Here is a 15,915-nt window from a genome sequence, read left to right as displayed (position 1 = left end):
CATGTAACTAATTATTCCCTTTCACATTTCATCCTGTGCATTTCTTAGGAAAGAGAAATGTACTATGTTGTAGTCATAACTCCGTCTCTTGAGTGAGGGAGCTTACACAAGACTCAACACCTTAGGTCCTCACTTTCTCAGCTCAAAGGGCAGATAAGAATCCCTCCCTTGCTTAATTCACACGTTACTGTGAGAACACAAGGAAACCAAGCATGGGAAATGATGTCATAAACCTTTAGGCTTTAAGCAAAACCGAGGAAGGGAGTGTAAAGCAGCTTTCACCCATACCGACGCTGTATCGCAGTGTAAGCCACTTTGGCCCAAGTATTGAAGAAATTCAGCCGCTGGAGGAGATCATCAATCCAGGAACTCAGTGGCTTACATGACGTGTAGGCGTGTTTCTGTTGGGATTTAAAGACAGTCACATCATTTTTTTCCTTTGTCTTTGGGGTCATCAGGAACATTTCTGCAAACCTTGGTAATAGGCTCAATTGCCAGGGAGAAATACCTTGGCAGGAGGATGTCATTTTCCAACTGAAAGCACACAATGAAAAGTCTAGCCCTTATTACCAGGGCAAAACAACATTATCCTAATAGTGCTTTGAATAAAACGCTTGGAAGCTTCTATTCTGGCTGAAGGCTTTTATCACTCTCTTCAAATCTTTTCATTTCCTCATCCTCTTTTCTCCTGTTTGGGGGAGATCACCTTCACATGCTATTGGGCATGAGCAATTTCAGCTTCCTGGCCTTCCCCTATACAAAGTTCTCTACATCCCACCCACTGTCTACTCCCTTTCCCTGCTTTGCCATCCAGTTCTGAGCCAAGTTGCCCTTGCCCCTGTGCTCTGCACAGCCTTCTGGCATACCTCCTCTCCCTTCTGTGGATTCCGCTTTCCATCCTCCATCCCTGTTTATTAGTGCACTGTCCATCTTAACTACATAAATCACCCAACACTCAATCCTACCTGTTCGATGCAAGTGGGGAGGAGGAGAATCCTGCAGCCCAATAGCTTCTTCTTTTGTTTACTGTACCCTCTTCTGGAGTCCTCCTTAGAAACCACAAGTGACCTTCTATTTTCCATATTCAAGCGTCACTCCTTGCACCTGTATCCTCTGCAGCTTTTGACGGAGCCCACTGCTTCCTCCTGCTCCCTTGCTTTGGCTTCTGTGACTAGACTCCACCCTGGCTTTCTCTCGAATTCTCCGACTACTTCTTTTTAGGTCTCATTCACTGGCTCCTCTTCTTCCCTCCCTCGAGGCTGGTGTTGCCCAGAGTCCCTTTAGCCCTCTTCTCTTGCTACTTTACATTCCCTCTCCCTGATTTAATCCATGGCTCTGTCTAGGCTGATGACACCAAGCACTCGCTTTGTAGCCTGTGCTTTTGTCCCATTGCTTTTCAATAGCTCTACGTGAGAGCCCCTCTAGCTCCTCACACTTTCCATGTCTAAAACAGGATGCCGTCGTCTGTTCCTCAAACAGCACGTCTTTCTGCCCACCCCATCTCTGAATGCATGACTTCCTAACCATTGGTCCAAGCTGGACATTTCTACCTGACTAATCTCAGCTCTTGTCACTCTGTCAAGTGAGCAATGGCCTCAGCCACATGTGACTGTACTCAGAGTGTACCAACTCAGCCGTGTTCCTTTAGCCTTACTTTGCACTTACAGAGTCCTAGCTATTTCACCACTGGGCTTGCTAAGCATGTAATAAGGCCTCTCTGCTTTTTTGTTTTCGTATCTGTAAAATAAGGTCATTGGAGTGGAGGATCCCTAAGATCCTTTTAAGCTCTGAAGTCCTATGATTCTAGATGTGTCTCCGTATTTCAATTTTTCATCACGGCTTGTATTCAATTTTAAAGAATTATAATTGTCATTATTTCCTCTCACCTGTCTTCATGTTTTCTACATAGGTTTAAAAAATAACTTTGAGATATAATTCAAATGCCATACAGCTTACTTATTTAAAGCATACAAATTAATGGTTTTCGTATATTCACTGAGTTGTGCAATCACTACTGTAGTCGATTGTAGAACATTTTCTTGACTCCAAAAGAAAACCCTTTTAGCATCCATTCTCCAATTCCCTGTCACCCACAAACCAAGGCAACCAGTAATCTACTTTCTGTCACTATGGATTTGTCTATTCTGAACATTTCCTGTAAATGAAATCATACAATATATGGTCTTTGTGATGGCCTTCTTACACATAGCACGAAAAACCTATTGTTTTTAAGCTTTATCCATGCTGTAGCATGTATCAGCACTTCATTCATTTTGCTGGCTGAATGTTATTTCATTACAGGGGCATACCATATTTTATCCATTCATCATCAGTCAGTGGACATTTGAGTTGTTTCCACCTTTTGGGTATTATAAATAATGCTGCCATGAACATTCATATGCAAGTTTTGTGTGGACTTTTTTTGTTGTTGTTGGAGATGGAGTCTCCCCCTGTCACCCAGGCTGGAGTGCAATGACATGATCTTGGTTCACTGCAACCTCCACCTCCTGGGTTCAAGCAATTCTCCTGCCTTAGCCTCACAAGTAGCTGGGATTGCAGGTGCCTGCCACCATACCTGGTTAATTTTTTAATTTTTATTTTTAGTAGAGACGGGGTTTCACCATGTTGGGCAGGCTGGTCTTGAACTCCTGACCTCAGGTGATCTGCTGCCTTGAACTTGCAAAGCGCTGGGATTACAGGTGTGAGCCCCGGTGTCCGGCCTGGACATATGTTTTAATTTTTCTTGGGTATATTCTTAGGAGTGAAACTGCTGAGTCAAATGGTAAATCTCTCTAACTTTTTGAGAAACTTCCGCACTATTTTCAAAGTGGCTGTACTATTTTTCATTCCCATGAGTGGTGTATGAGGGTTTCAGTGTCCCTACCTCCTCACCAACGCTTGTTTTTAATGTCTTTTTTAATTCTGTCCATCCTAGTAGGTGTGAAGTTGTATCTCATTATGGTTTTGATTTGCATTTCCCTGAAAACAAATGATGTTGAACATCTTTTTACATGTCTACACAGGTTTTTAATCTGGTATAGGTTTCAGGGTTCTGGAAGAGGCCAGTGCTAATTGTAAGGGGAGAAGTTCATTTCTAGGGAAATAGTGTTAGTGTCCAGCATCGAGCTTGTTAATTTCCTACTCTGTGCTGCCAGGTCTTCCATGGCTTATTTTATTCCTGGTCTAATAAATTTTGTGTTTTTACAATTTGGCCTTCTGTTTAAGACCACAACCCAGCAATTTCTTCATTATCTTGTTTAGCTTTGTTTTTATTTTAAAAGCAATTATATTCAACACTTATAGTAGTACCAACAGTGCACCTACTAGGACATGAACTGCCGTAATGCATAGACACACACATGGTGATAACTAAGTGATGGTGCCGTGTGGCAACAGTGACTGTTAAGAGGCATTCCAACTTCAGAGATATGAAAATATGAAAAAGTACATCAGCATCTTTTAATAGTTACATGTTTCATCATGCAGATGCACCAGTTAACTTCACCATTCCCTTGAACCTGGACATTTATTTCAAGCAAGCAAGAAAATAGGAAATAAGAATAACTGCTTACCTGCCACAATGTAGGCACTCTCATATTAAGAAAAGAGTTAAATATTTCCTCCAATTCTTGGGTGAGGATGATCTCTCCTTTTATAGCAAGTTGAAGATCTTTTAAGGATTTATGTATGACAAATAATAACTTATCAAATCGTGTAATTTCTTGCTTCAAAAAGGTTAGCAAGACACAATGGATAAGGGGGTCGTGATCTAGATTTTAAAACGAGATAAAATTTTGATATTTTACAGATAAAAAAGAGGCTTTACATGGAGGGACTTAGGCTTTGAAAGTTAAGGGAGTTTCGTGTGTCTTGACAAGGGGTTGATAAACATTTTCTGTAGAAGGTCAGATAGCAAACATTTTAGGGTGTGGGGACCACACCGTCTCTGAAAGCTACTCTGCTCTCCGCTTGCAGTGTGGGTGTGGCCACACTATGTACTTGTATAGCCACACTATCTACCACGTATGGATGCATGGACAATATGTCATGAGTAAGTGTGGCTGTGTTCCAATAAATCTTTATTTATGGGCACTCAAATTTGAATTTCATATAACATTTATGTGTTGCAAACTATATTTCTTCCTTGTGTTTTTTTCAGCCATTAAAAAATGCAAAAGCCATTTTAGTTCACAGGCTGTACAAAAAAAAAGGGTGGGCTGGATTTGGCCTGTGAGCCCTAATTTACTGGCTTGATTGAGACTCAACAATAATACTGTTTTGTTAGACTATTGCTCAATATTTGGTTCCCAAATAAACTTCTTGAAAGGCATAGAATATGGATATTAAAATAACTGGGAAAATTATCATAGTCCAGCAATTTAGCCCCTTAGAGATGGGTTTGGAGCCATCTCTGGGCAACCAGGCGTCCTCTGTTTTCCTGGACCTGTCCTGATTCCCCTTAGCTTCTCAGAGCCAAGTGGTCTTCCAGCAGAAGGTCCATCTAAACCTCTGCTGTTCCAGAAGGCAGAGAGGCAGAGAGAATAGGCATCTAGGAGCTCTTGAGAATCACCCAAGCAGAATTGCTGCTTTCTGGTTGGCTACACTTATTTCTTCACTTTTGATCTCAGTGCCACATGCTACCAACCCCCAAACTAAAGTGTGATTTTCTTCCCTGCTCTCTGTCTTTCAGCTTGGAGAGAGGAGGCAGAGACTGAGTTTTCCTACTTATCTCAGTCTTTCCACTTCTGTGGAATTTTTGTCCAATCTTTACCTTACTCCTGATGCCAGAGTCCTTTCCTGAGGAGGGTGAGGTAAAGGGAAAAAGCTCATGTCCCACGCTCACCTTTGAGATTTTTAGAAAGAGACTCCCAAATGGAGCTTGACATCATGCTCTTCAAAGTGGTTGGCATTCCCACAGCATGTTCTTCTTTCTCCACTGTCAGTGGCAGCCGATGTAGCAAATCGGAGAGAATTTCCATCACCAGTTCCTCATTACTCTGCTCAGGTCTGCAAAAGAAACCAAGAGAAGATTGAGACATGGAGTGGGAAGAGGGAGATGGGAGAGATTTGTTAAAGGATTCAAGATTACCAGGAGACCGGAGGAATAAGTTTTAGTGTTCTATACCACTGTAGGATGACTATAGTTAATACAAATAGATTACACACCTTCAGATAGCTAGAAGAGAGGATACTGAAAGTTTCCAACACAAAGAAATGATAAATGTTTGAGATGATAGACATGTAAATTGTCCTGATCTGATCATTATATGTTGTATGTATCAAAACATCACTATGTGCCACAGAAATATGTACAATTATTATGTCAGTTAAAAAAATAAAAATTGGCTGGGCATGATGTTTCACGCCTGTAATTCCTGCACTTTGAGACACTGAGGTGGGCAGATCACTTGAGGTCAGGAGTTCGAGATCAGCCTGGCCAATGTGGTGTAACCCCGTCTCTACCAAAAATACACAAATTAGCCAGGTGTGGTGGGTCCCTGTAATCCCAGCTACTCAGGAGCTGAGGCACGAGAATCACTTGAACCTGGAAGGTGGAGGTTGCAGTGACCAGAGACGGCGCCACTGCACTCCAGCCTGAGTAACAGAGTGAGACTCTGTCTCAAAAAAAGAAAAAAGAAAAAACAGATTAAAAAAATTAAAAAAAGGAAGAAAAATCAAAGAAAAAGAAAAAAAAAAAAGAAAAGGAAAATAAAAATTAAAAAAAGGAAACGAGAAAAATGAGCTACAGGTATCTATCTAATGTTAGAGGGCTCTCTGCTTAAGTTCCATCTGAAGATAAACAGAACCACAAAACCATACTATGGATGATCTTACAGAGACCATGGAATTCATTTCATTTTACAGATGAGAAACTGTCCAATGTACTTTAGACATTTGCAAGGAAACACGTATTATAAAAGCTTTTTTAGAATTTCTTTGTAAAATAATCATCTGAATGCATTTGCAAGGCAATGAAAAAGAGGAGGCAACTAAATAGCACGCTGAAGCAGCGGCATGCAGCGTTCCACTGCTTGTTCCGTTCTGTGTTTACAGGAAGGGCTTCCTAAGCTCACACTCCGTTGGGGGGGGGACAGGGGGGGTGCGGGGCCCAGCTAGGTGAGGCTGCAATACTACGCAGAACCACTAAAACAGGAGAGCTGGAAGAGTTCTTTGCATTCCTTTTTTTTTTTTTTTTTTTTTGCCGTTCTCAATATTTTATTATTACAAACAGAATTTCAATGAATAATTTTTTATACATTTCATTTTTTTGTATTAAAGTATATCTGAATATTCTTGGAATAAATTAAATTTTTTTAAAGATGATGAAACCAGGGCCCAGGAAGGTGGGAGAACCTCCTTAGACAGTTACTGGATCAGTAGGGAATGGGGCACATCTCTTTTGAGTTCCCTCTCTCTGTTGTTCTGTTTGCTAGTAGGGAATGATTTTTCAACAAACACTCCAAGTTTCACAGTCAAATGAATGTCCTCCTTCAAGGTAAGCGATAACATTAAAGCTGCCACGAAGTATTTAGTCCTACAGAGCTGCTTCTGAACCAGTTTACAGGTTGCCTGAGGTCACATGGCTCCTTACTTTGTCATCACACTGTTCTGACTTTAAAGTTGGTTTTCTCTGTAGAATTCATCCCAGGTGGCTTCAAATAATTCAAAAGGTCAAAAGGTGTCAAAAGTCAAACTATCTTCAGAGGGCAAAGATTTGCTACCACTAAGGAAATTACATTGACTATGATAGATTTTTGAATCAAGCCCCACAGACAAGATAAGCAAAGGCAGCAAGATTGGGTTAATTATAGCCTCCCAAAGTGACCAAAGGGACATTAATAAACATATCTAGTATGTTTATTAAAAGCATTTCCTTATAATATGTTGGTATCTTAAATATTTATAATGTTTAAGTGAATTGGGCCTTTTAATACCATGTATTAGATTGGGGTCAGTCTTGTGACCCCAATTAAAAGATATAATTGAGAAACTGATTTATTATTTTAAGTTGAAATCTCATTAAATTGCTATAAAATGTTAGAAAATAAGAGAATTTAAGATTCACCATATTTTAATTATTAGTTTTATAAAAGTTATTCAAAGATTTGAGAAGTTCTGGCAGGCAGGCAAATTGAAGTACATTAACTTTATAATGAATATTAATATATTTGAAAATGTTTAAGTTTATAAATTGGATCAAATATTATTCAAATATCTTTTAAAAGCAATTGTTAAAATTTGTTAGACATACAAATTTAAAACTTAGAACTTAAATACATAAGGAACTCACTGGAGTAGAATTTAGTTTCTCTGCCATGTAGACTATACCTTTCTATATATCCTTTCAAACCAATTTTTTTTTTTTCATTTTGAGATAGGGTCTCAATCTCCCAAGTTATTGGGACTACAGGTGCTTACCACCACTCTTGGCTAATTTTTGTGTTATTTGTAGAGATGGGGTTTCACCATGTTGCTCAGGCTGGTCTTGAACTCCTGGCCTCGTGATCCCCCCCCCCCCCCGCCCTTGGCCTCCCAAAATGCTGGGATTACAGGCATGAGCCACCACATCCAGCCTGATAATTTTTGATGGACAGTTTTTCCTAGTGAGTTCTTACCTGATCATGAGGTTGGTAGTGGTCGTTTTTGGTTGCAAGGCAGTGAGATTTTCAATAAACTTCTGGCCCTGGGTCTCGCTGCAGCTCCTGATGGCCTCTGGGTGTACTCCTAAGACCTCGGGAGGGTCATCATCAGGTAAGGACTGGATAATGTGTATGCAGTCCTTTATGCTTGCAGATTCTGGCACTGGCTGACATATCTGAAAATTTAACCATTTTGTTAGTTTTTTTCTTCAATTCTGCTACTTCTGAACACTTTGTTAGTTTTTGCCAGAGTAAGATACCTACTTTCATTAATGCTTGAAGACAGTATTTTCCCATGAAATTTCATACCGAAGGCTTTTTTATTTGCATGTGGTATATTTTAGACACTGTCAAAAGCAACATCTTGGGACTACTGTATTGTAATGTACATATGATATGCATGTATAACTTTCTTGTTGGGAAAAGAGGGAAAGGAAAAGAACACTATAAAGGCGAGGGTGATTCTGATCACCGGTTACCTCAATGAAATATACCCATAGATAATGAATGCAATAAGGCTTGAACAAATCATTTTACTTTAGTAAAACCTAGAAGGAATGTGAGAAATCTTAAGAATAACTGACCCCTAAACAAGAAGAGAAATGCATTGTTCATGTGGTCAGGAAAATGGGAGATGGTGGCTTTCTTGATACCATTAAGGAAAATGTCAAAGAATGAATGAAGATCAGAGGGAAAAATGAACTAACAGTAACTGACAAAAAAACAAACAAAAACCAAAAATTACCTGCAGAAGCAGCTAAGATTATGACAAAGAACAGGAAGAGCTGGTAAGCTGAAAGTGTCATAAAATTCCCAGTGTTTTAAAGCAACTAAACAATTGAAATATAAATTTCAGAATACACTTCTGTCATCGAATTCTGCCAATGCAATTGTATGCCGTATGTTACAGTATACCTTATTCTCTTAGTGTATACTTAATGTCTGTATAAAACCATGCATATTGTATTCTTTGGGCAATTTAAAGAACCCTACCCTTTTTTTTTTTTTGAGATGGAATCTCGCTCTGTCTCCCAGGCTGGAATGCAGTGGTGCGATCTCAGCTGACTTTAACCTCTGCTTCACAGGTTCAAGCGATTCTTAAGCCTCAGCCTCCTGAGTAGCTGGGACTACAGACATGTGCCACCATGTCTGGTTAATTTTTGTATTTTTAGTAGAGCTGAGATCTCACCATGTTGGCCATGCTGGTCTTGAATTCTTGACCTCAACTGATCTATATGCCTCAGCCTTCTAAAGTGCTAGGATTACAAGTGTGAGCCACTGCAGTTGGCCAAAGAACACTAAAATGTTAACTAAATGTTATTTTAAACAGTTTTTTTTTTTTTTTTTTTTTTTGAGACGGGGTCTTGCTCTGTTGCCCAGGATGGAATGCAGTGGTGTGATCTTGGCTCACTGCAACCTCCACCTCCCGGGTTCAAGTGATTCTCCATCCTTAGCTTCTTGAGTAGCTGGGACTACAGGCATGCACCATCACGCCTAGCTAATTTTTTTTTTTTTTTTTTTTTTTTTTTTGGGTTTCACCATGTTGACCAGGATGGTCTTGATCTCTTGACCTGGTGATCCACCCGCCTCGGCCTCCCAAAGTGCTGGGATTACAGGCTTGAGCCACCGCGCCCGGCCTACGCCTAGCTAATTTTTGTATTTTTAGTAGAGATGAGGGTTTTGTTATGTTGGCCAGCCTGGTCTCGGACTCCTGGTCTCGGACTCCTGACCTCAGGTGATCTGCCTGCCTTGGCCTCCCAAAGCGCTGGGATTACAGGCATGAGCCACTGCATCCGGCCTTAGGATAGTTTTCTTTTCCTCTTTTTTTTTTTTTAAATGAAAATTTTAAAAAAAAAAAAAAAAAAAGAAAGAAAACCTCATAGCTTTTTCTGGCTTGACAAATAGTGCATAAAGGATACAATTTAATGCCTTCTTATTGACTCAGGGTCATCAACATAGACAACTGCTATCCATTCTATAGAGGCCTTACAAATGTATCTCCCTAAAATATCATTTTTACTATTCTGTTGATCTATCCATATTCTCAAGACCCCAGACAGACAACCTGGATATGACCTCTCTTTCTCTTAATTACACCAGGCGCACTGCCAGCTCACAATGATCACCCACAGCTGCCGTCTTCCTTTTCATCTTCCATTCACCTCTCTTATCCAAATTCCCACCTATCAAAGTTTATATCAAGTCCTGCCCTCCACAGTCTATGGTTAGAGGTCTGTACGATTCTTTCCTCTGCTAGCAGCCACTCGACAGGGACACACAGCTGCTGGCATCTAACCTGGAGTTTTCTGCTCCACAAATATGAAGGCTTGGATAGAGGATGGAAACTGAGCGGGAGGAGAGGGGATAAAGAACAAGAGAAGATGTGGGATTTCTGATAACAGCATCTAGAACCATGGTTGTTTGTTTTGAACATGAAATGAGAAACATATATCAAGTGACTGGCATGGAATCGTTGATTTATAAATGTTAGCTTCCTTGTGCTTCATATCTTACATGCTGGATTCTCAAAGGACATGGACTATTTTTAAATAATTCTTTTTGTTTACTGCCCTACATAATGTTGTATTTAATAGAGTCATGGGTAAATTACTTTTATAATACTGAAAGCTAATAAAAGCCTTTAAAAATGAACATCAAAATTTATTTAAAGACGTATTTTAAATAATGCAACAATGTTTACTTTAAAATTACCAAGAAATGCAAGAAGATAAATTCTTTTCCTACCCCATCACTGGAGAAACTGAAGTCATCTTTCAGCACTTCAGGATTACAAAATTTGTAGAGCAGGGTCTTCAAGCATTGCTTGTCCCAGTTATCGATCACCCGGCCACCATAAATCACTTCTCCAATCAGGTGGCGCAGTGCTTGCCACGAAATATTGGGCTGTCCTCTCAGGGAGTTTTCCAACACCTTAATGGCAATCTTTAGAAAACCCATGAGTCTTTATTATTTAATTTGCTCTAATATAAAAATGAATTGGTAATCAAGGGTGTAATGTTGTACACTGGAAGCACAATTGCAAGAAAGTTAACCTGGGAAAAATTTAAGCAGATTCTACCGTGTGTTTATTTTAGCAATAAAGAAAACATCTTGCAATAAAGCACCAATAGAAGGTTCCATATAGAGAACAGTAAAGAAAGACAATTGAGCTAAACTTTTCCCCACACAATGGGTCAATGGAATCTCTTTTGCTTTAAATGAGTAAGTCATACCAACAAACAAACATTTCCATGGTAATTTATATCTGTCAGGCACTCTTCTAAGTCGTTTACTTGTATTAATTAGTTTGCTTATAATTATATACTGATCCTCTGGAGTCAGTATGGACATTTGGTCTGCCCAAGTTTGCTTTCTTTGGCCAAGGAAACTAAGACTCTGAGAGGTTAATTAGTTTGCCCAATAGATTACATACTTGTACAGCTATAAGAGGTGGAGCTGCAATTTGATTCCAGAAAAGCTGACATCAAAGGCCATGTTTCTAAACGTTAGCCCTGATCGCCTAGTTACAGAGTTCATTTTTTTGCCACCATGTAAAATACTTATTAGCATTTGTGTAGGCACCTAGTAGCCTCTCAATTTGTATCTTATTGTTACTTATTTGTTAGTTTGGAAGAGACTACACTTACCCCCAAGTCTGAAGAAGTAAATTTATAGGCAATATTCCAGCCCAATATTCCATAATTTTTTCTTTCGTTGATCACAGCATTGAAAAAACATAGGCTAAATAAAAGTTTTTTCCACCATTGTCCACAGTCAGGATTTTCAAATATCTCTTCCATTACCTCTCCACTCCCAGTACATCCAAATGTCTGAAGTAAATTACTTTTCAATCCCTGGGGAGATTCCACGGCAATCTTGAAAACAGATGTGAGTAAAATGGCATGTGAGGACAGATGCAGGCATGGTCTCCAGGGCACTCTTCTTTCTACAACACTGCTAAAAGAACTGGGCAAAAATGTAGCTATTTTCAAGACTCACCGGCAAATCCAAAATCTTGTGTTATTCTTTTTCCATGTAAAAACATCTCTAAAAGGATTATCCCAGATTTTCTATTGTTCCAATTCATATTTTGAAATGGGAAGTACAATGCTGTGACTAAAAGCACTCTTATTTGCTCTGAGCATAGGGCTTGGGATTTTAGGAACCAGAACAATGGAAATGATTCGAAACTGAGGGTGAGGTGGGGAAAGAATCAATTGGAGGGCATTTTTGAGAGTGTGGCTGTTAAGTCTGAAACCGTGAAGGGTATGAAATGTTACCCTCCTTGCACAATTTACATATATAAACACACACACACACACAAACATACGTTGTGCAGATATGTATATATATATATAAAATATATTAACGTATGTATATATGGTCTATAGTTTGTGTGTGTGTGTGTGTGTGTGTGCGCGCGCGCGCGCGTGTGTATGAACATGAGACTTCTGGATCAGGGATCAAATTCCGAATGTCCTGTGTGTGCATAGTGGAATTAGTACCTTAAGAGGGGGATTCGAATTTTGAAACTTGGAGCTTACAGAATGACTGGCATAGCAGCCTTTCCTTTTCTCCGAGATAGAGAAAGAGAGACAGATTTTGCTTTGGAATGTACCCAAATCCTCTCTGGGAAAGAGGAGGTCTCTATGTTTTTAAAACCCCTGGAGTGTAAGCAAATGGCTCTTAGTTTCATCATCCGTAGAAGGTAAGTGGCTCCAGGAGATAGAAGACAAGCTTCTCTGAGTCTGTCACCCTTAGTATGTGAGCAAATGGCAAGTGAGCCTCCAGGCAGAGCTGGGAAGCAGTATGGCAGGAAGTTTCTTGGGCTGGATTGGGGCTCTATCTGCAAAGTACCTCATCCACCCAATTTTCTCCATGCCTACCCCACTTCTGTGAAAGCTGGCAGTGAGCACATGCTTGGGAGTCTGGGTACACCCCTTATGTCTATGCCATCGGTCAGTTTTCTCTGTTATTAAGACCGTGCCTTTTGGTTAGCTGGACCCTGATCTAACAGAATTGACTGTCTTACTATTTATTCAACTTCGATGGTGGCTATGAGAAGTCCCAGATAATCTTTAATGAGGACTTTTTAGTAAATAGTTTTAGCTTGCTTTCTGTCAGACTCTTTCTAGAGAATTAATGAACTGTGAAACGTTTAAGGAGGGCAGAAATAAGAAATGCTAGAGAAGTGACGGGCAGGAAAAGGACACACATTGTAAATGTTGGTTTATAATAATTGGAGATCTAGCATCCTTATTTGAGAAAATAACATATAAATTGTGAATTCCTTGACAATAGGAATCTACTTTAGTGTTCTTCCTGATCTCTAGTATAGTGCTGAGCACAAAGCAGAAATTTAGCATTTCAGAATTTATGAGAATTAGCTCTCTCTTTTAAATTCAGAGTTACATTCAAACAGGAATCCTTAGTCAATATTAAATCTGTTATACTTTGTTCTTACCTTTAAACCCTTTTGAAGAATAGGAATTGGAAAAGAACTGTATGATTTTGAGCTTAACCATAGCCGAAACTCAGGGTCTATTGTCATGCCTGGACTATTAAAACTGCAAAATAAAAAAAAAAGACTTATAAATATTTTAATGTGAAAAATGTAAAGCAACATGTTCTTAGAATTATAGCATTTCAATGTTTGAAGCGGCCTTATGAATCATTTTAATACCAAAGATCTTACTATAATACCATCAGAGCTTCCATACTGCACAAGAATTTGTACAAGACTCATCAGCTACCATTTTTAAAAAGTAGCTTTCTTTCCTGTAAGTACAAAAAGTGATCATATACTCATTGCAAAAAATCTGGAAAAAATTACAAATTAAAAACAAAATGAAGAGTTCCGCTGATCAAATTTGGGACAATTGAATATCAAAATAAGTGATGACAGTAACAAATTATAATTTTTGAATAAAATGGAAATCAATGATACTATACTGATATAAATAAATAAATAAATAGAAGAGAAAGACAAGCTCTTCCTTTATAGAAGAACATCATTAAATAAATGTAGAAGTAGCTGTGGAGTTAGAAAGCTACCATTTGGTAAATAATATAGTAGTAATTCAGTCAAAAATTATCAATGAACTTAAAAAACTAGTGGGTGAAAGTTGAATGTATGTATATGGTCTGAAAGTTCCCACAAGTGGCAGATACCACTTTAACCAAGTGACCAGAGTTAATATCAACAGTAATGAGACAGATTGATATCACAGGTCTCTTGATATGATGTACCAAGAATGATATAACATTACTTCTATGATATTACTGCAATACTGCAGTATTTCTTATAGCCTTAATCTAACTATAAGAAAATATTAGATAAATCCCAATTGACAGACACTTTACAAAATACAGTCAGCCCTCTGTATCCATAGGTTCCACATCCATGGATTCAGTCAGCCTTGCATTGAAAATATTCAAGAAAAAAAATGTCAGAAAATGTTAAGATGTTGCTGACCTGTACTATTTAGTTAGGCCTACAATGTTTGCATCCATACTGAACCAGGATAGATTTTTTTTTCTTGTCATTATTTCCTATACAGTATAACTATTTACACAGCGTTTACTATGTATTAGGTATAATAAGTAATCTAGACATGATTTAAATTATACAGGAGGATGTGTGTAGGTTGTAGACTTGAATGTGCAAGAATTTTAGTAGCCACAGGGGGTCCTGGAACCAATCCCTTGTGGATAGTCAGGAACCACTGTAACCAGCTTGTACTTTTCAAAAACATTGATATCATGAAAGGCAAAGGCAGACTGAGGAACTATTATAGATTAAAGGAGATTTTGGATATGGTGGCATGCACCAATAGTTCCAGCTACCTGGGTGGCTAGGGTGAGGGGATCACTTGAGCCCAGGAGTTCAAGTACAGCTTGGGCAACGTGGCGAGACCTCACCTCTAAATAAACAGACAAACAAATTAAAAAAATACTTATTAGGAGATTTAAGAGACATGAAAACGTAATACAATGAGAAATCTTGAATTGGAACTTTGACGAAAACTTTTATTTTGCAATAAAAGATATTTTGGGACACTAGGCTAAACACGAGTAAATAAACAACACTGCACACTGAACTATTTAGGGGTCAAGTGGCAACATGTCTGCGACTTACTTCCAAATCATTCAGAAAAACATTACATATATATATGAGAGAAATGAAAGGGTAAATATTAAGAATTTGGAAATAGAGATGAAAGGTAAAAGGGAGTTGTGTACTGTTCTTGCAACTTTTCTGCAAGGGTGAAATTATTTTTTGAAAATTTGCAAAACAAATTATTACAAGGAAAAAACACACAACACAAAATGAAAGAGAAAACAAATATGGCCTCTAATCCCACTAAATGAGTTTAGGTATACTTTTTTTTTCTTTTTCTTTTCTCTTTCTCTCTCTGTCTCTCATTTTAAAAATAATTATGCTGCATACATTGTTTGCAGCTTTTTGTTTTTTCTTCTAGCAATATGTTGTGAACATATTCCTTTAACTCTTAAATTTAAGAAATATTTTTTCTTCACATTTTCCTCTTCTACTGTGGGTTATCTTAAATGTCTAAAGGCTTGATTTAATAAAGAAGTATGAATTTCTTTCTATTTTGTTTTTTTGAGATGGAGTCTCACCCTGTCGCCCAGGCTGGAGTGCAGTGGCATGATCTTGGCTCACTGCAACTTCTGCCTCCCGGGCCCAAGCAATCCTCCTGCCTCAGCCTCCCGAGTAGCTGGGACTACAGGTGCCCACCACCACACCCGGCTAATTTTTGTATTTTTAGTAGAGACAGAGTTTCACCATGTTGTCCAGGCTGGTCTCAAACTCCTGACCTCAGCTGATTCACCTGCCGCGGCCTCCCAAAGTGCTGGGATTACAGGCGTGAGCCACAGCGCCCAACCCAGAAGTATGAGTTTATTTTAATCATACTCTGATTATGTTTAATATTTAAAATGTATCATTAATTACTCTTGTTAAATTCTGTTCTGAGGAACGTTTCACTAATTTCTTACTTGTTTTCTTTTATTGGCACAGTGCTATCCGCCATACTATTGTCTGGCAATAGTATGGTGAGCCACTATTAAGATGCCACGTGGCATCAATCAACTTTCAAATACTTCCACTGCAAACAAGAAGGCTAAACTATGGAAATTTCTGCATGAGTGACTAAGTGCTTTGGGAGGTACAGCCTAAAAGAGTGATTTGAGTCAGAGAAAGTCAGAACAGATACAAAGTAAAGGCCATAAAACAAATAATCTCTGAAAGTAT

General features: G+C 38.7%; 1 protein-coding gene across 1 annotated transcript in view; it reads right to left on the bottom strand.

Moving 5' to 3' along the window:
• DNAH14 (dynein axonemal heavy chain 14) overlaps positions 1 to 15,915 on the bottom strand; it is a 403,573-nt gene that overhangs the window by 13,942 nt on the left and 373,716 nt on the right. The window contains exons 76-82 of the mRNA XM_032289400.1: positions 13,105 to 13,207; positions 11,288 to 11,515; positions 10,386 to 10,583; positions 7,617 to 7,816; positions 4,844 to 5,007; positions 3,573 to 3,769; positions 289 to 401 (exon numbers count right to left, since the gene is read on the bottom strand). Coding sequence (XP_032145291.1) covers positions 289 to 401; positions 3,573 to 3,769; positions 4,844 to 5,007; positions 7,617 to 7,816; positions 10,386 to 10,583; positions 11,288 to 11,515; positions 13,105 to 13,207 — 1,203 coding nt within the window. The remainder of the gene's footprint in view (positions 1 to 288; positions 402 to 3,572; positions 3,770 to 4,843; positions 5,008 to 7,616; positions 7,817 to 10,385; positions 10,584 to 11,287; positions 11,516 to 13,104; positions 13,208 to 15,915) is intronic.

Source organism: Sapajus apella, unplaced genomic scaffold (assembly GCF_009761245.1).
Source record: "Sapajus apella isolate SASKATOON/1434 unplaced genomic scaffold, GSC_monkey_1.0 scaffold22, whole genome shotgun sequence".
Classification (NCBI taxonomy): domain Eukaryota; kingdom Metazoa; phylum Chordata; class Mammalia; order Primates; family Cebidae; genus Sapajus; species Sapajus apella.
The sequence above is the reverse complement of the archived record's forward strand: the minus strand, read 5'-3'. Positions and strand labels throughout refer to the sequence as shown.